At 39.8% G+C, this 20,426-nt stretch overlaps 1 protein-coding gene across 7 annotated transcripts; it reads left to right on the top strand.

Moving 5' to 3' along the window:
* The first annotated feature begins 4,721 nt into the window (after positions 1-4,721).
* On the top strand, positions 4,722-9,671 carry LOC147603199 (type IV inositol polyphosphate 5-phosphatase 11-like). 7 transcript variants are annotated; one of them, XM_086796684.1, is made up of 9 exons: positions 4,821-4,837; positions 4,941-5,019; positions 5,851-6,576; positions 6,657-6,796; positions 6,931-7,007; positions 7,101-7,226; positions 7,746-8,026; positions 8,709-8,846; positions 9,031-9,671. In XM_086796684.1, the coding sequence occupies exons 3-9, from the start codon at positions 6,034-6,036 to the stop codon at positions 9,184-9,186; spliced, it is 1,461 nt and encodes a 486-aa protein (XP_086652810.1). In that variant the 5' UTR covers positions 4,821-4,837; positions 4,941-5,019; positions 5,851-6,033; the 3' UTR covers positions 9,187-9,671. The 7 variants fall into 7 exon arrangements, with proteins under 7 accessions (XP_086652806.1, XP_086652810.1, XP_086652811.1 ...); XM_086796680.1 differs by having other exon boundaries at positions 4,722-5,019; XM_086796685.1 differs by lacking the exons at positions 4,821-4,837; positions 4,941-5,019 and adding an exon at positions 5,085-5,668 and having other exon boundaries at positions 5,864-6,576.
* The last annotated feature ends 10,755 nt before the right edge of the window (positions 9,672-20,426 follow it).

Raw genomic sequence — 20,426 nt, forward strand, 5'->3', positions numbered from 1 at the left:
TTATAAAATTCAAATTTCTTTTCTTTTTCATCATTTTACATCGTGTAACCATCACTTCTCGCTTGTGTTCCCGCTTTTGATCGTTGTGCATCGTCCGCTCAGATTTTCGTGCTATAATTGACTATCATCTATTGAGGTGGGAGATTGGTCCATTGCCTTTTCATATTATTTTTCCTTTTTTATTTTTTGATCTTCATGATATGATCAATATCTTCTCAATAATAATTGTTGTACATAAATAACACCCGAATTATAGTTATTCTGAACATTTCTTTATTGTATATCAACACTTGCATGATGCACAGTCTTTAATAACGAAGAAAAAATGGAAAACCAATATACAATAACAAAAATCTACACCTTCACTAAGGTTTCACGGGACTACCACACTTGTAGTTTCACGAAACCTCAATTTTGCGAAACTGTAGTTTCACGGAACCTCAGTTTCACAAAACTGTAGTTTCACAGAACCTCACCGATTCACAAAACCTCACGTCATGAAACTGTAGTTTCACGGAACCTCACAGTTTCACAGAACCTCACCGGTTCACGAAACCTCACTTTACGGAACCTCACCTCACAAAACCTCACTTCACGTAACTGTAGTTTCACGGAACCTAACTTCATGGAACCTCACTTGTTCATGAAACCTCACTTCACGAAACCTCACTTCACAAAACCGCACAGGTTCACGAAACCTGACTTCACGAAATCTCACTTCACGTAACTGTAGCTTCACGGAACTTGATTTCACGGAACCTGAGTTCATGTTACCACTTTTCACGGAACTTGATTTCATGGAACTTGAGTTCATGTTACCACTTTTCATGGGACAAATTCTCACGACCTGCAGGTTCACAAAACTACTCAGACCCTGCACCTTCACGCCACAGCTTTCACCATTAATGCACCTTGTGATTACTCCTACACTAACACACTTCTCATTTCAACTAACCGGTTACCCATTGACCAAAATATTTATTTTAAAAAAGGAAAAAAAAAAAGAAAAAGAAAAAGAAAATGGTACCTACCCCACCAGTCGGGAGACTAATGTGCTGTTCATGTACAAATGTTGGCCTCGGAATCAGAAGCTGTAGAGACCCCAGCTGCCACTCAAGCCAGCGCTACAGGCTCCCCAGCAAGTCAAAAAAAGAAACCAGTGTGGCCATCATCAGCAAAGACGCCCTTACAGCCCATGGAAAGGTCGCACAACATTACCACAGCCCAAAGTGCCTCCAAGTTATGGAAGAGGCAGAAGTCAAGGCGAAGCTGAAAAAGGCAGGCTTGGGAAGAATGGCGCAAATACTCCCAAGAAGCATCGACACAGAGCTCTGCACCGAATACATAAAGACCTATGACAAAGGCTCCAAGCGGGGCACTATCACAAAGGCTGACGGCACTACAGAGCATCTCCTGATCACAGAAGAGCTCATACATGATGCTCTACAGATCCTGCCAACAGTCAAAGTCCACTCCCATGCATTCGACAAAATGCCTCTAGATGCAATGCTAAAGAACAATTCTTATAATTCCAATGGGGTCGAGTACAAGAATATCCATAATGAGGCTATAGAGAAAGCCTACAGGGCCATGTCACTAATAATGCGGGTCAAGCCAGTGGATAGATACAACAGGGTGCCTTTGAACAAAATCGCTAAGGTACATGAAGAGAAGGAAGAGGACTGGGCCTACTATATTCCTAGAGAGATGGAGAACTATCTGAAGGCTCACCAGTCCAAGATTTGCAACCCGTACCTACTCACCCAAGTTCTTAATCATGTGGTAAAAAGGCCTCTCCTAGAGCCCGAACCAGTGGAGCACCTACAACTGGCACTACTTCCAGAGCAACCAACACTGACAGAAATGCAAGAGGGGCAAGCTGTCTTAATGGAGACCTAGGCAATAATGAAGGAGATAAAGAAAGGGAGAAAGAAGAAGACATAAAAGAAAATGAGGGGGATCATCCCCAATATAGCTACCGAATCACAAAGATTAGAAGCGGAGGTGGCACACAGGAAATCAGAACATACCAAGAAACATTACAAGAAACCACAATCAGCCAAGCCACATAAGAGCCCATGTAGCAAGTTACTCCCCCACGACCCCGGCACAACTAATATTCACGGACCTATCCCCACTTAAAGATTCAGCTCTGGCAGACACATGAACAGAGATAGCACCCGAACAAGCAGCATCAGTAGAGCAGTACAGGCTGAGGAAACACAAGACATTAAGGCGGCAACATCTCCAGTACATGAACCAGTAGCCCATAATGATGCAAGCAAAAGACCAAGGAGTGCAAAGACATCAAGCCTAAGAAAAAGAAGGCAGTTTGGAAGATGAGGAAAGAATACGCCAGCTGGCCTCCCTACAAAAAGTCGACTATCAACAATTCATGCAAGAAACAATGGAAGGTTTGGAAACCTTAAAGGACCACTTGGTAGCAACTGAAGCGACACAGAAAGATGTCATAATGAAAAGATTAAAGGCCACGGAGGAGCAAGAGAATAGATATAAAGCACTAGAGAGCAATAATATGGTCCTCATCCAAACCATTGTACAAAGGATCAAAGAAAATGCAGACCTCAAGGCAAAGTTAGAACAAGCTAAAGAGAAACTTCAAAAGGAGATCACCCATACCCATGAGCTTATAGCGCTTCATGCCCACCAAATACAAGAGCTCCAACACAATTCCAAGGTGAAAGAAGAGGAGCTGCAACGTCAGATCCAACAACTATCCTCAAATCTAAAAGCAACGAAGGACAAGGCCACTCACTTACAACAAGAGAGAGATCGCTTAGTTTGGATTGCCTCCCTATTTAGATCGCTGGATTGCCTACCTTTCAGTGGATCATTACTTGTTCCCATTTTTTATCGTGGATACTTTCGATCATTGATATTATCTTTAGATCGTTTTGACAATCCAAATCGCACTATATTAAGATCATCGACTCAAATCCTCAGATTGTCATTGTCAAAATATTCAAATTGCTAGATTTCAAGATCATTGCTTGTTGAGATCGTTGTCTATTCGGATCATTCGGCTTCAAGGTCACCCACCATCGATCATATGGATTGTCAATCTAACTATATTCCAAAGAGTGGAAAAAACAAAAATGGAATTCATAATTGCATTGTTCATATACATTTTGCATGTTTTTGTTTTCCTTTTTAAGTTTAATACTTTCTTGACAAAAATTTGGGAAAAAAACTCATAAAAATTCATTTAAAAAACTCAAAAATCATAAAATCATCATAAAAAGAACTTTCGTAAGCGATTCTAGCACTAGATCAAGTGCTTATACATTTGTGATCAAGTCAAATCATTACCTAATACTATTTTAACCCGGATTTAAATACGAGACTTCATCTCACGCTAATGTTAAAAAGTGGTACTACACCCCCATAACCGAAAACAATAGTGAGGTGCTCATGTATGCTCCTAGGTGGCCTATCTAGCAATTGGGGTGGGTGATGATTCCCTAGCCTCTAGTTCACATGTGGAGATTAAAGTCAGGTGCCAGGTCACAAGGCATCAGAATTACATGCTAGCAACGTTTAATATCCTCTCCCCTCTCGAAAAAACCACACCAACTAGGTGTCTTCCTGGACCTACTTCAAAATGGTGGCCTTAAGGGCCTTGGGCCAGTGCACCCAGATGTGGGCCAGTGCAATAGAACTCGTGGGCCTCTAGGACCTAGGTGGCCAAAAAGCAGAGACAACCCCAATTGTGTAGAAGTGAAGGCTAAGGTATTGGGTGAAGTTCCCATGTAGTAGTTTAACAACACCCCTATTTGGATTTTTGACATTAAATGCTCCATCCAGCATGTAGAATTCAAACGATCTATTTTCTTCTTGGCATCTTCTTTTGAACTATAGAAGGTGGCCAAAAAGCACCAATTGTGTAGAAGTGACGGCGGCTAAGGGGCCTGTTCACACGAGGAGGAAGGAGCCCAACTGGTCATCCACTAGAGGTCGGCTGGGGAGTTCACGCCACCTGTTTTGTTTAACACAAAGTGGTCCACTGGTGCATGTGTTGAACTCAATTTCGAACGGACGGTTACACCTAGGCTCTCGGATACATTTGGTAAATTTGAGACCTTCACCTTCTCGCCATCGAAAGTTGTCTTATCTCTGCGCTCAGGTGGTCGCCATCTTGCCTGCTGTAGCCGATGATACAGGCCAGGGGATAAAGCACGTGTGACCTCAAATCCCACTGGAGGTCGGCCAGCTGGTGTTGTGTGAACAAGCCCAAGGTATTGGGTGAAGCTCCCATGTAGTAGTTTAACAACACCCCTATTTGGATTTTTGACATTAAATGCTCCATCAAACATGCAGAATTCAAACGATCTATTTTCTTCTTGGCATCTTCTTTTGAAGTATAGAAAACTCAACTCTGCCCATTTGTGGATCTTGGTTCCATTAAAATTTATTGGGGCTGGGGGAGCTTCACCTTATCAAGGCAAAGGTAAGGGCCCTTTGAAACCCTGTTTTCAAAGGTTACTTTCTAACTTTCTTCGCAAGTTGGAACTGGGATGCAAATTGCAGCACCGTTTACTTTGGAGGCTCGGGCCCCTCGGGGGCCGTTTACTTTAAGAGCGATTCGTGTTTTAGTTATAGCACTGCGGTGCACGTGCCAGTGCACCAGGTCCAGACCCACTGCCCAGCCTGCAGCCGCCTGGGCCCGCGTGTCTATGGCCTTCGTAGTAGTTACTAGTGATGAGTCGTGAGTCATGACCCTTTCACCCTTCGCTCTTGCGAGCTCTCTGTGTAACCTCCCTACTCAACCCCTGCCCTCATTGCTTTTCTTCCTGACTTACCCACAGGCTTTGCAGCAGTTTGCTTCGTCTCTTTCACCTTCGTACTGCTTATATCTGCTCATTGCTCAGCTTCAACTTTGAAGACTACTTTTGAATGTCTCTACTCTCTACCACCTGCAGGCAGGCGTACAGGTTAAGATTCTGAAGCAGTCCGCCTGAAGCTGCGACCCAAACGCGCCCTGCGTTTCGCTTTCACGAAGTAAGAGCCCCCTGGTCTACCTCCGTGTCTACCTTCAAGATTTGATACTATCTCTCACTTTCAGGCAAAATTCGGAATCTGGCCTTTTTCAAGCATGCGTTACTCGCCCTCATGAAAGGGGGTCCAAGCTGTTGTCTTTACTCCATGATTGTTTAAGGAATGGCCAGGGGGGGGGCTAGTTAGCCTAGCGAATCGCGAGTCGCGACATAGCATTTCTCTGTTCCAGTCTAAGGACAACACTCTGAAGCCCACATTGCGTGAGGGCGCAGTTAGCCTAACGGTAGAGCTTTCGTGTGCTCTACATTCGGGGGTGTGAGTTCCAAACGTACGATTAAAGAATTGAATTTATCGACCCCCCCAACCTGATCATCTTTAGATCCGAAATTCTGTACATGACCATAGTTAAAGATTGGCTTGCAATTAGAACGTAGCTGGTTTACATTAATTAGTCAGTAGATGGTGAAGACGGTGAATGGTCGTGTGGACCATCCATGTCCTCATTATATTGATCATCACCAACAATCAAGCGCCTCATTACAAAGCTCGGCGCCGTTTCGCATTATGGGAGACTCTAATTTATGTGTACTTTGAGGTGTTTGTTGAGTGACGATCGAACTGACGCAAAGCTGTTCGTTTTGTTGCAGGTGATGTTAGTGTGTATAGGCGGCAATCCTTGCTACTGTAGATTGGTTTAGCGCCTTTCATTAGTAGCTCTGGCTGTGGCGTATGATTAAGGGCATCCATATGGCATAGCCGGCCTAGATGCTTCTTTTGCTTCTATCTTGGCTTTCTTGGTGATTAACTTGTACTGATTAGAATGTAACCCTGCAGGTCACGTTTGAAGGTGATCAGGCATTGGGCTCTGGGGATTATGCGGTGAAGGGGGAGATGATGGAGAGGTTAGAGTGGTGGACGTCTGCACACAGTGTTTGATGCAACAGCTTTTGATGACTTTACATGGGTGCGCGCTACAAGAGGAGAATATAGGAAGATGGGTATTGGAGTGAAGGGGACATGGGCAACTGCATTTGCAAGTATGCCTGCTTCCGCCACCGACAGCCGCGCATGTGGGTTTGTTGTGCCCAGTTTGCAGGCAAGCTAAACGAGAGCCCCAATCTGAAGTCCCTCATTTTCTACCACGACGAGGCAGACTCCAAGGAGAGCTTCCTGGAGAGTTCAGACAGGGACGACGCCCGGTCCAGCTTCCATTCCCAAGCGTCTGCCTGGACGTGCACCGCCCACGACCAGGTTGCGCAGATCGGCCTACCTCCAGGTCTTTCACACGACAACAGGGACAAGGTGGACGGCCTGATCATAGAAGCCGATCTCTTTGCCTTGGAGGGCATTGCCAAAACCTTTGATTTTCCCACCTGGGCGGCTGGTGCCCCCGATACGCTCTGCGACTGCCAGAAGCACAAGGGCAACAAGCAACTCAGCGAATGCTTTGTCATCGGAAAGCTCGTCAATGGAGGCAAGCCTGCTGCAGAGCGCCTCAAAGTGAGCATCTCCAGAACTCACCTGCGGGTCTACACCGTGACATGGAACATGAACGGCAAGGTAATTGTTCTTTTGTCCTGTGGATATCCTCGTTTTCTATCGTAGTTTGTGAAGCTCATGTATGGATTCTGTGTTCACAGAAGGCAGCACTTCAAGACCTTGCCAAACTCGCTGCATCTCTTGACAACGAGCAATACGACTTGTTTGTAGTGGGGCTGCAAGAGGTCCCAAGCTGTGATGCGGAGAGTCTTCTGATGGAGGCATTTGGTGAAGGCCACAGGTGAACAATTTCACACACACACACATACACCCAAAAACACACTGTCCCACACCCCCCCAAAAACACGCTCTCTCACACACGCATCCAAGTGCCCATTTGTAGTTCTAACTCTCCTCATGGGGCTTTGTCCATAGCCTTGTTGCCACAGCTGCCATGATTTCGCTCCAGCTCTTCGTCATCAGCAGGAAGATTTTAGAGGCACATTTTGAAGGTATTCTCATTGTGATGATTTTTGCTTCTTTTTACGCATAGAAGGGGGAAGCTTTTTGTTTAACATTCTCGTGCTTTTTTATATTGGGCGCAGATGTTAGAGTAGATAAAGTAGGGGGTGGAGGCTTTGGAGCTGTTGTTAGGCGCCAGAAGGGAGCTGTGGCCGTTTCTTTCAAGTTCAAAGAGGCTGCATTTCTCTTCATAGCATCTCACCTCTCGCGTAAGCTGATTTGCATACTTTGATTAATTGTGCTCAAATAAATGGTGTATTGTGAGCTGCATTAATAGATATTGGCTTCATTTCATTACTTATGCTATGTGCATTGAGATATACTGGTTTCGGTACAACGTTGAGAGCTTGTCCACTGAAATATACTGGTTTCGCTACAACGTTGAGAGCTTGTACATTGAAATATGACACTGTGAGCCATGACCTCTGAGACATTTCAGCATTGATATGCAATGGCCTTCTTACTTATGCTATGTGCAATTGTGAGTCATGTCCACATAGATCATTATGTTTGAGCATTAATATTGCGTTCAATAGTATGCTAATACAACGTCAGCTACAGCGTTTCCGACAGGTGTATTATCTTCTCTGTACCTGTGTCTAAACTTAATGCCTTAATAATCTTGTTTCTGTTATTTGGTAGGATATGTGATGTGCAATGTGACACCCACATTAAGTTTGAGAAGAATTGAGTGATGGAGATTAATTTTCTAAATGCGTTCAGTGCAGCTCACGAGAGCAACGTAGAAGAGAGGAACTCTCAGTTTCAACGCATCAGCCAGTCCCTCTTTTCTTCTAGGTCGCCCTCACCCAGGCTGTCCTCGTGTTTGAATGCTTCTGTGGAGGATGACACAGCAAGCACCTACAATATTAAAGGAAGCGAGACCCTGAACACTAGTACTACTGCAGTTGAGGACTCGGACCTTGTTGTATGGCTCGGTGATCTCAACTACAGGATACAGGACCATAGGAGCCTTGTGGATGCATTGATTAATCAGAATCTCTTCAAGGTACACATTTCATTTCAATTGAAATCTCTCAAAGGTACTCGACATCTCTTCTCATTTTATATGTAGATATATAATACCATCACAAAAGGATTCTCTTTTTGATGTCGTCACAAAAGACCTGTTGTAAATAGTAAATACTGTTTCCATGATAAAGTATACGTTCTTGTATTAAAGAAAGGCAGAGAAGTCATCACATTTCTTTTCTGAAGGACCTCCAAAGGTAGATTCCAGCTCATGTGGTCTCATCAAATTCAAGACTTGTTGCGAAACCCTTCACACATTGTTGCTTTCGTGAAAGACATCATTGTGTGTGAGCATTGCAATGTTGTCTTTGTTAAGGGGCTTAGGGAGCAATGACAAAAGCTAAGAGCAACGTGTGTGTCTCTCTCTCTCTCTCTCCCCCCCCCCAAACGTTGTCTCTCTCTCTCTCTCCCCCCTTCTCTCTCTGGGGGCAATGAAGGCAGCCCTCTTGTAAGTGATTATGGTAACATTGGAAGCCACTAAACATGCCCATTGGAGCCCCATTTGTGTGTGATTATGTTTACATTAGGTAGATTCCAAGTCCCCTCAACTTCTCTCTTTTTTCTCTCTTTAGTCCAACAGAGGCAACCCCTTGTATGTGATCACTGATTATGGTGCCCTCGGAGCCTGAACTAAAATAAGTAAATTCAATGCATTGTAGTCTCTATGGCACAAGGATCAATTGTCAAGGGAGATTGAAAGAGGGCATGTTTTCAAAGGCTTTCGGGAAGGCCCTTTATCTTTCCGCCCCACTTACAAGTATGATGTTGGAACGGATAACTACGACACGAGCCCAAAGGTTGGTATTCAAAGTTCAAACCTTATGTAACGGTATCGTTTTTTTAAACCCAAAAGGGTTTTTAATTGTTTAAAAATGAACGTTTTAAGAAATGTTGTTTTTTAAACCCAAAAGGGTTTTTAATTGTTTAAAAATGAACGTTTTAAGAAATGTTGTTTTTTTCTTTAAATAAAAAAATTTGTAGGAAAGGGTGCCATCGTGGACCGACCGGATTTTGTACAAAGTGAAAGAGGGAAAGGGCTGCATTAAAGTCGACGTGTGCGACTACGACGCCATTGAGTCCATCAAAAGCTCGGATCACCGGCCAGTAAAAGCCGTTTTTACTTTGAGCCCATGGTGAAGGAGGGGAGTGGCCAGGAAGTCATTTTGATGGAATTCACTGGAATGGGGGGGCACATTCTTTAAAATTGATATAAAGCCTCGCACAGAATTACCATCCCTTTAGATTGTATAGTGAAAGGCTTTCCCATTTCTTGAAGCTTTCTCTCCGTGCAGTATATATAAATATACATGTATATATTTTTTTAAAATTTAAATGGAGGGGGGAATTTTTTAAAAAAAAAAGCTTATACAAAATTTTCGAGTGTGTTTGGCATTTGTTTGCCGTTTGGGGTTGGATTCTGGACCCCGTCGTGGTCTTGTCCCTTTCATGAGAAGCCAGCAAAGCAGTGTCTGTATGTACACACACATTTATTCTGATTAGGCAAACAGCCCAACGGTCCAACCCCACCGTTGAGCATTTTTGTCGCAACGCGTGGTCGCTGGTGCTGCTGCGCTGTTCTGGGGGGGAGAGTGAGCCATTAAATAAATGGGGAGAGATTCGATTCGAGTTTTGTCCGGCCCTTGCCCTCCCACTGCCCAGTTGCTTTTGTCTGTTTCCCCTTTATTCCTCATTCTTTTGTACTTCCGGTGTGAATGTGTTATGATATTTCTTTTGCTTTGTAGATTATGTGTGCCAAATACTCTTATCTTCTTGCAGGATCGGATTTTGCATCTCTCAGTCTAATTAACTAACCCGAAAAGCTCCTTATAATTGAACTCAAGACTCAGCAATCAAAATACAAAATCAATTTTCTATTTTTGGCGTTAACATCGTTGTGCGTAATTTCTACTTACTGGTCGAACAGCATGTAAAGAGGAGCCATGTACACCTTCACGGAGGAAAACTCAATGCGGCTAGCTGTTCGGAAAAAAATTATTTTTTCAAAAAAGTTTATCTAAAAATTGTATAATTATTTATAAAAGAAAATTCTCAAATCTAAAGTTTTTGCTCTATAATTTTTCAAAATCTGTGTAAGATTTTTTTTTTCAACTCCTCAAAATGTCCGGTTTCTTTTTCTGTAATCAATCTCTTATTCAGAATGATAACAGATCTTGTTTCTATCTGTTTTGGCTTAGAAAGACATAATTCAGTTTTTAGATATATTTGGATGAAAAAATATTTTTTTTATTAAAATGATTTTTTCTTAAATAGAAATTCAAAAAGAACTTTTCAGTGTGCAGTTGGAATAAATTGAAAATAAGTAAAAAGGACTTTAGCTTGAGTGTGCAGATTTTTTAAAAATTTTGGATTAAGATTTTTACGGACTAATAAGATTAATCCAAATGTAAAGAGGAGATAAATTGAAGAATAAAAGATTTTTTTTTTAAAATAAGTAAATACTTACATAAGACGAAGAGTTGACTAAGGACAAGGTCATTAGTTAAAAAAGAAGAGATATTTAGAAGAAATGATGTATTTTTTACACCTTAGTGTGGGAAATTTTTTTCCTGAAGGAGGCGTCTATTCTACATGTGGATGAGTTTTAAACTCACAAATAATGAGATATTTTTATCTCTCCTCTCTTCTGTTTCAACTAGAACCAAAAAGTAAGTTGAACTAAGCTAAAAATGATCAAAAAGTGACCAAACTGATCTGAAAAATTTTAGAATCAATTTGCTTGGTTAGAGGCTCTCTTTTTTTCATAAATAGAAACCTCCTCCCTTGTAAAAGGTTAATAGTGTTTATGCAATGTTATCCTACTCTTTCCCAGAGCTAAAAACATTGAATTCATTGATAATTCACTTGTTTTTTGTTAATTCCTCTACAAAGAATTGGTGGTCACTCTTGATCCAAGCAAGAGTAGAACTCTCAATCTCTCAAGCCAAAGGAAAGCTCACAAAACTCCATGTAAGTTAGAATTTCTATTTTTTTAAAATTTTATTCTATGGTTTTTTAATTTCTTGCTTCTTTTAAATTAAAATTAGATGTTATGCCTTGATGGAAAGGCTTCCTCCTTCTCTTCTCTTTGAATTCAGTCCTTCTTTATCCAAGATGTGTAATCAAATAAATAGAGTTAAACTTTTCGTATTGTTACTCTATTTAAAAAAATGAGAATTGATTAGATTAGAATGCTAAATTCATCTTGGAGTAGATTCTAAGTAGATTTAGAATGTAAAAATTGAAAAATGGTCAGCCATACGAAGGAGGTTATAGCAAAATTTTTTAAAATTTTGTAGAAATAAGTTTTATCTTTATGTTATTCAAAAAGAGCAATCCCCTCCGTTTTTGTATTCTAAAAGTGTGATTTTCATTAGAATTAATTTCTATGCATAAAAAGATGTATATTGGATATTTTTATTATTATAAAAGTATGATTTTTATTAGATTTAAATTTTATGCATGGAAAGATGTAAATTAAAAATTTTTTTATTATAAAAAAGTTATTTTCATCAGAATTAATTTCTATGCATAGAAAGATGCATATTAGAAATTCTTTTTATTATAAAAGAGTTATTCTCATTTAATTTTGATTTTATGTATAAAAAGGAATTTATTTTACAAAACCACAATGAGGATGGATGGGACGAGTCCCTGTATTGATGTTCATAACTGAAATAACGTTACTGACTTCAGCAAATCACTCTATGAGATTAGTGGATTGTGCTGACAGATTGTTGCTATTAACACTTGACCTAGTGGATCAAGTTAAGGGATGACAAATTAAAAATCTATAAAATTGAAATCTCCCATGGAGGACTATTCAGATGGAAATTTCGGTCTAATAGACCATTATTGTGTTAAAGATATGAATGATATGTTCTGAATGAATTGTTATCTGATAATACAAGTATCTTTATCCCACGATTCTATGGGGAGCCGACCTATCTAAAGAACCCAAAAGTCAGATGAATCAAAAATCGGATTTGAATAATAAATAAAAGGGACTTAACAAGATTTTTCGTATTGATAGGAACATGGACCGAGGTCGTCGTGGGTGGTAGAAATGATAACCCCCAACTCAATGAGAAAGAGCTGATGTTCATAAAACTCTTCATAGTTCGCAGCCTGGACCTTTTAAGGGTGAAGGGAAAAATTTGAGCGAGGCTGTGGAGAAGTGGATCGAAGCAATGGAAGAGTACTTTGATATCACCGCGTATAATGAGAAGAGCAAAATGGCTCTTGCAAGGCTGAAGATAGTAGAAACAGTTAGAGTGGCATGGAGAAACTACTACGAGACAAACCGTATGGATCGGAATACCCAGACATGGAATGATCTCAAAATTCACCTAAGGACGAGGTTCTGTCCTCCCGGCTTTTTGAAAACAAAGATGAACGAATTCTTAGAGCTAACCCAGGGGAGCAGAACTATTGAAGTATATCACCATTGCTCTCCTCCTCAAATACTCGCCAAATGAAAAACAGCTGATGGCCAGGTTCATTCGGGGACTGAACGAACCTTTGAATATTTTGGTGAAGAATGCCAAGCCAGTTTCCAAGGCCGAAGCAGTGCGGATGGCGAAGGGTTTCTCCAAGGCCTTTGATGCCAAGGTCCCACCAAAGCTAGCACCATCACCTTTTAAAAGGTTTTTAGTTCTAGAAAGTGATTCCAGCCTTCCACCTCCTAAGAGATATCAGGGTCAAGCCCAGGATATGGGAAGTTCTAGAATGGAAGAAATGTCCTTTTCTCAAAACTCAATCCCTTGGAATTCAACTACAGAAGTTCTACCCTTGAACAAGAGAGTGAAATGCTATAACCATCAAGGATTTGGACATCGCAGTATGGATTGTCCAACTCCTTTTGGATCAAGGTTTTGAGGGCAGGGAAATCAGGGATCAAGATTCCAGACTCCAGCTCCTTCCTTTCAGAGTAATCAAGTTTCTATCCGCCAAATTCAAGGAAATCCCAGAGGTAGACCCTCTAACCAACCCGCAGTTTCAAACCATCAAGGATTTGGACATCACAGTATGGATTGTCCAACTCCTTTTGGATCAAGGTTTTGAGGGCAGGGAAATCAGGGATCAAGATTCCAGACTCCAGCTCCGGTTTCTATCCAAATTCAGGAAAATCCCAGAGGTAGACTCTCTAACCAACCCGCAGTTTCAAACCAAAGTAATGCAAAACCTCTGCCTCTCAGAATAGGGGAAGTCAAAGAGAGTTGTTCCCAAATCGGCCGTCCACTTCCAAGGCAGTAACGCTGGAAGTGATTGAAGAAGAAGATGAAGATGAAAGAGATTATACTCCACCTACGAGATGAGGACATCTCGCATTTTTTAAGTGGGGTAGGATGTAAGATTCCTCCCCTAGCCCCTCAAAATGTCCAGTTTCTCCTCCTGTAATCAATCCCCTATTCAGAATAATAACAAATCTTTTTTTTATTTGGCCTAGAGAGAGAAAATATTCTAGAGAGAGATAATTCAGTTTCTAGATATCTTTAGATGGAAAAATATCCCTTCTTAGTAAAATGATTTTCCCTGAAACAGAAATTCAAAAAGAACTTTCCAGTGTGCAATTGGAATAAATTAAAAATAGGTAAAAAGGACCTTAGCCTGAGGGTCCAGATTTTTTGAAAATTTTGGAGTAAGGTTCCTATGGACCAATAAGATTAATCCAAATGTAGGGAGGAGATAAATTGAAGAATAAAAGAAAAATCTCCCAAAAATAAGTAAATACTCACATACGATGAAGAGTTGACTCTAAGGACAAGGTTATTAGTTAAAAAAGAAGAGATATTTAGAGAAAATGATGCATTTTTGACACCTCAGTGTGTGGGGAATTTTCCTCATGAAGGAGGCACCTATTTCACATGTGTGGATGAATTTTAAACTCACAAATAATGAGATATTTTTATCTCTCCTCTCTCCTCTCTCTTGTTTCAACTAGAACCAAAAAGTAAGCTAAACTGACCTAAAAATAGTCAAAAAGTGACCAAACTGATCTGAAAAATTCTAGAATCAGTTTGCTTGGTTAGAGGCTCACTTTTTCCTATAAATAGAAGTCTCCCCCTTGTAAAAGGTTAATAGTGTTTATGCACTGTTACTCTCCTCCCTAGAGCCAAAAACATTGAATTCATTGATAATTCACTTGTTTTTGGCTAATCCCTCTACAAAGAATTGGTGGCCACTCTTGATCCAAGCAAGAGTAGAACCCTCAATCCCTCGAGCTTAGAAAAATCACAAGAAAAATGAGTCAAAAATCAAATTTTAGGAATCTTGCTGTGGCTCGGGTCGCATGTACATTATGCGATGATCTGGATCGCATGGGAACAAGGATAGCTTGATAAATTTGAATATTTATTTTCTAAAATTCTATTCTATGGTTTTCTGATTTCTTGCTTCTTTTAAATTAAAATTGGATGTTATGCCTTGATGGAAAGGCTTCCCCCTTCTCTTCATTGAGATCAGCCCTTCTTTATCTACCAAGATGTGTAATCAAATAAATAGAGTTAAACTTTTCGTATTGTTTACTCTTTTAAAAAAATGAGAATTGATTAGATTAGAACGCTAAATTTATCTGTGGTGGAGTAAATTCTAAGTAGATTTAGAATGTAAAAATTAAAAAATGGTTAGCCATACAAAGGAGGTTATGGGGTAAAATTTTCTTAAATTTTGTAGAAATAAGTTTTATCTTAATGTTATTCAAAAAGAGTAATCTCCTCCGTTTGTGTATTCTAAAAGTGTGATTTTTATTAGAATTAATTTCTATGCATAAAAAGATGCATATTGGATATTTTTTTATTATAAAAGTGTGATTTTTATTAGATTTAAATTCTATGCATAGAAAGATGCATATTAAAAATATTTTTATTATAAAAGTGTTATTTTCATTAGAATTAATTTCTATGCATAGAAAGATACATAAAGGATTTTTTTTAATTTCAAAAGAGTTATTCTCATTAATTTTGATTTTATGCATAGAAAGATGCATAAAGAAATTTATTTTTATTTCAAAAAGTGTTATTTTTATTAAAATTAATTTTATGCATAGAAAGATGCATAAAGGATTTATTTTTATTTTGAAAGTGTTATTTTTCTTAAAATTAAATTTACGCATTAATAGATGTATAAAAGGTTTTTGATAAAAGTGTTATTCCCACTGAAGTTGATTTTTATAAAAGAATGGATGGATGGATGTGATGTGAATCAGATAAATGTGAATGAAAGGATGGATGGATGGATGTGATGTGAATCAGGTAAATGTGAATGAATGGATGGATGGATGGATGTGATGTGAATAGATGTCATGTGAATCAGGATGTAATTGAAAGATATGGAATGGATGTGAATATATGTGAAAGAATGGATGTGGATGTATGTATGTGAAAGGATGGATGTTGATGTATGTGAAGAATGGAAATGGATGTATATGAAAGAATGGATGTGGATGTATGTATGTGAAAGGATGTATGTGGATGTATGTGAAAGGATAGATGTGGATGTGTATGTGATAAGTATGAATATGGATGTATGTGAAAGAATATATGTGGATGTGAATGTGATCGCCTGTGAATCGGGATGTGAATGAATGATAAGGGATGCGAATGAATGTGATGGCATGTGAATCGGGATGAGAATGAATGGTATGGGATGTGAATGAATGTGATGGTATGTGAATCAGGATGAGAATGTATGGTATAGGATGTGAATGAATGTGATAGCATGTGAATCAAGATGTGAATGAATGATAAGGGATGTGAATGAATGTGATAGCATGTGAATCATGATGAGAATGAATAATAAGGGATGTGAATGAATGTGATAGCCTGTGAATCGGGATGTGAATGAATGATAAGGGATGTGAATGAATATGATGGCATGTGAATCGGGATGAGAATGAATGGTATGGGATGTGAATGGATGTGATGTGATGTGAATCCGCGGATGTGAATGAATGAGATGTGATGTGAAATAGATGCGATGTAAACTGGATAGATGTTAATGAATGTGATATGATGAGATGTATGGGTAAATGCGAGTGGATGAGATATGATGAGATGTATGGGTAAATGCGAGTGGATGAGATATGATGAGATGTATGGGTAAATGCGAGTGGATGAGATATGATGAGGTTAATTGAGGAAAGATGTGTTGAGATGAAAAATGATGTGGAATGCATATGAAATGAATGTGGATTAAGTAATGTAGATTGATGTGGAAAGATGAGAGTTCGTTATAGAAATTGTATTTATGACTTGTTTTTAAATGACTGTTTTATGTCAAGAATGCTGGGGAAGCATTTTGACCGTCTTGTGAATGAGGTCGTGGAGACCTAGCTGATAAAGTTGCAACAGCTCACGGAGAGTCAACGGAGGACGTCTGCCTCGGTTCGGTTTAAATGGTGAGCTTTCGGTACTGTGGATGAGGGACCAAGGAAGCGGCCTATGAGTGAAGCGCTAGTGACCTGCGAAGGATCCTAGAGGGTGCTGACAATATGGTGCTCGGGCTCTAGGTCGCCGAAGATACCCACAAGTACGTTGGGAAAGATATTGAATAAGGAGTAGGAGTTGTTTTCTGAATTCGGGCATGGGTCTGGTTGATTGACCTTGTGTGGTCCTCAACGGATGAGTCCATGGCTTTTTTATATGGATCCGTTTGTTGATCTTCTGATCTTCAACAGAGATTCCATTTTGATATGTGAATATATTGCCAGTTACTATTAGCTAGGAACTATCGAAAAGGCTCCTGAGTGGATAGGTGGTGAATATATTGCCAATGATGCCATAGGTACACCGATGAAGGAATGATTGGAAATAAGGATTCAACTAGAGATTTTGAGGATTATGATCAGTGACTCAATGGTTTCATTAAATGATTGTTTTTAAAGATAGATGATACTGAGAAAAAGGTAATTTTTTATTGGGTGTGTAAGTGGTGTGACTAGTTTTAAGTTTGTCACTACAGTGGTTGGGCGGTTGGCTAAACCATGGGACTGGTGGATGGGGTTAGGCTGGACTGATGGATCCCTAAAATGAGACTAAATTTCTGTTGGTACGATAGATGAAGTAAATCCCGGATAAAATTTGTTCTATGGAAAAGAATCAACGGCTGTGCCTCTCAATGAGGAAAAAAGCGTTGGTCTCTATGATCCAAGTGTAATATTTTCCTTGATCTGACTATGGGACTTACGGGTTTGGTCAGATCAATTCAGTTAGTTAAGGATTTTGACTACGTTAGAGAAAAGTTATCCTAGTGGAATCGCCTATGCCTTTCGGGCAAGAGAAGTTTTTCTGGGTTTGGTTTTGGAAGAACCGATGGATTAGTCTCTTGTCCGGATATCCGTGAGCGAGGCCCCGAGTATGGGACCCTGGTCCGCGCAAGAAGTGCTACTTCCGCTACTAGCACCCCTGAATTCGTTGCGCGGTGGGGACAGGGATCTCACAGCTAGTATCAGAGCAATTTGGCTAAGGTGGATCAACCGAGAAGCCAAGAATGTCATAAATTTATGAAGTGACAGTAAAAGGTTGAAACTCATACAAATTGTTATTCGGAATGAAATTCTTAAATTGATAATTGGGTCTTCAGATGGAAGTACTGCAAATGTATGGAATCCCTGACTTGCTTGAGACCTAGACATGATGGTATTTACCTTATAGTTCCAAGGACCGTGACTACCCGTATATACCGAGGGTATAACTGCAGCTCTTTACTTTGGCAGTATATATGAGTAAACCTAAGATCTTGAAATTATAAGCTAAAATACTATCCAGATGATGAATTCAAATGTGGTTGATATGATTTTAAAATTCTGATTGAGAACTGATGAGTTGAATTGGATTCTGATTGAAAAATGACGATTCTTGAATTTTTGGTTGAAAAGCAATAAACTGAGCAAAACCACAATGAGGATGAATGGGACGAGTCCCTGTGTTGATGTTTATAACTGAAATGACGTTAATGACTTCAGCAAATCACTATGAGATTAGTGGCTTGTGCTGACAGATTGCTGCTGTTAACACTTGACCCAGTGGATTAAGTTAAGGGATGACAAATTAAAAATCTATAAAATTGAAATCCCCCATGGAGGATTGTTCAGATGAAAATTTTTCGGTCTAATAGACCATTATTGTGTTAAAGATATGAATGATATGTTCTGAATGAATTGTTATCTGATAATACGAGTATCTTTATCCCACGATTCTATGGGGAGCCGACCTATCTAAAGAACCCTAGAGTCAGATGAATCAAAAATCAGATTTGAATCATAAATAAAAGGGACTTAACAAGATTTTTCGTATTGATAGGAACATGGATCAAGGTCATCGTGGTAGAAATGATAACCCCCAACTCGATGAGGAAAAGCTCGACTTGGATGTTCGTAAAACTCTTCATAGTTCGAACCTTTTAAGGGTGAAGGGGAAAATTTGGGCGAGGCTGTGGTGGAGAAGTGGATCGAAGCAATGGAAGAGTACTTTGATGCCACCGAGTACAATGAGAAGAGCAATATGGCTCTTGCAAGGCTGAAGATAATAGAAACAGCCAGAGTGGCATGGAGAAACCACTACGAGACAAATCGTCTGGATCGGAACACCCAGACATGGAATGATCTCAAAATTTACCTAAGGACGAGGTTCTGTCCTCCCGGCTTTTTGGAAACAAAGATGAATGAATTCTTAGAGCTAACCAAGGGGAGCAGAACTATTGAAGTATATCACCAAGCGTTCGCTCTCCTCCTCAAATACTCGCCCCACCAGTTAATGAAGAACAGCTGCTGATGGCTAGGTTCATTTAGGGAGGTTCATTCAAGGACTGAACAAACCTTTGAATATTTTGGTGAAGAACGCCAAGCCAGTTTCCATGGCCGAAGCAGTGCGGATGGCGAAGGATTTCTCCAAGGCCTTTGATGTCAAGATCCCACCAAAGCCAGCACCATCACCTTTTAAAAGGTTTTTAGTTCTAGAAGGTGATTCCAACCTTCCATCGCCTAAGAGATATCAGGGTCAAGCCTAGGATATGGGAAGTTCCAAAATGGAAGAAATGTCCTTTTCCCGAAACTCAATCCCCTGGAATTCAACTACAGAAGTTCCACCCTTGAACAAGAGAGTGACATGTTATAACTGTCAAGGATTTGGACATCGCAGTATGGATTGTCCAACTCCTTTTGGATCAAGGTTTTCAGAGTAGGGAAATCAGGGATCAAGATTCTAGACTCCAACTCCTTCCTTCCAGCGTAATCAGGTTTCTATCTGCCAAATTCAGGGAAATCCCAGAGGTAGACCCTCTAACCAACCCGCAATTTCAAACCAAAGTAATGCAAAACCTCTGCCTCAGAATAGGGGAAGTCAAAGAGAGTTATTCCTAAATCGGCCGTCCACTTCCAAGGCAGTAATGCTGGAAGTGATTAAAGAAGAAGAAGAAGATGAAAGAGATAATACTCCACCTGAAAGAGATAATACTCCACCTGAAAGAGATCATACTCCACCTGAAAGAGATGAAAGAGATGAAAGAGATCATACTTCACCTGCGAGATGAGGACATCTCACATTTTTTAAGTGAGGTAGGATGTAAGATTCCTTCCCCAGCCCCTCAAAATGTCTAGTTTCTCTCCCTAATCAATCCCCTATTCAGAATAATAACAAATCTTGATTCTATCTGTTTTGGCTGTTTTGGCTTAGAGAGAGAAAATATTCTAGAGAGAGGTCATTCAGTTTCTAGATATCTTTGGATGGAAAAATATCCCTTCTTATTAAAATGATTTTCCCTGAAACAGAAATTCAAAAAGAACTTTCCAGTGTGCAATTGGAATAAATTGAAAATAGGTAAAAGGAGCTTAGCCTGAGGGTCTAGATTTTCTGAAAATTTTGGATTAAGGTTCCTATGGACCAATAAGATTAATCCAAATGTAGGGAGGAGATAAATTGAAGAATAAAAGAAAAATCTCCCAAAAATGAGTAAATACTCACATAAGATGAAGAGTTGACTAAGGACAAGGTTATTAGTTAAAAAAGAAGAGATATTTAGAGGAAATGATGCATTTTTGACACCTCAGTGTGGGGAATTTCCCTCATGAAGGAGGCACCTATTTCACATGTGTGGAGGCACCTATTTCACGTGTGTGGATGAATTTTAAACTCACAAATAATGAGATATTTCTATCTCTCCTCTCTCTTGTTTCAACTAGAACCAAAAAGTAAGCTAAACTGACCTAAAAATGGTCAAAAAGTGACCAAACTGATCTGGAAAATTCTAGAATCAGTTTGCTTAGGCTCACTTTTTCCTATAAATAGAAGCCTTCCTCCTTGTAAAAGGTTGATAGTGTTTATGCACTGTTACTCTACTCCTCCCTAGAGCCAAAAACATTGAATTCATTAATAATTCACTTC

Source organism: Cibotium barometz, chromosome 64 (assembly GCF_041138505.1).
Source record: "Cibotium barometz isolate CiBa-2024 chromosome 64, ASM4113850v1, whole genome shotgun sequence".
Taxonomy (NCBI): Eukaryota; Viridiplantae; Streptophyta; class Polypodiopsida; order Cyatheales; family Cibotiaceae; genus Cibotium; species Cibotium barometz.

Bases quoted from the DNA above. Each gene is read 5' to 3' on its own strand.
- LOC147603199 (XM_086796680.1), top strand. From the start codon at position 6,034: ATGGGCAACTGCATTTGCAAGTATGCCTGCTTCCGCCACCGACAGCCG. The intron at 6,797-6,930 runs GTGAACAATTTC...CTTTGTCCATAG, and splicing joins GCATTTGGTGAAGGCCACAG to CCTTGTTGCCACAGCTGCCA. The intron at 7,008-7,100 runs GTATTCTCATTG...TATTGGGCGCAG, and splicing joins TTTAGAGGCACATTTTGAAG to ATGTTAGAGTAGATAAAGTA.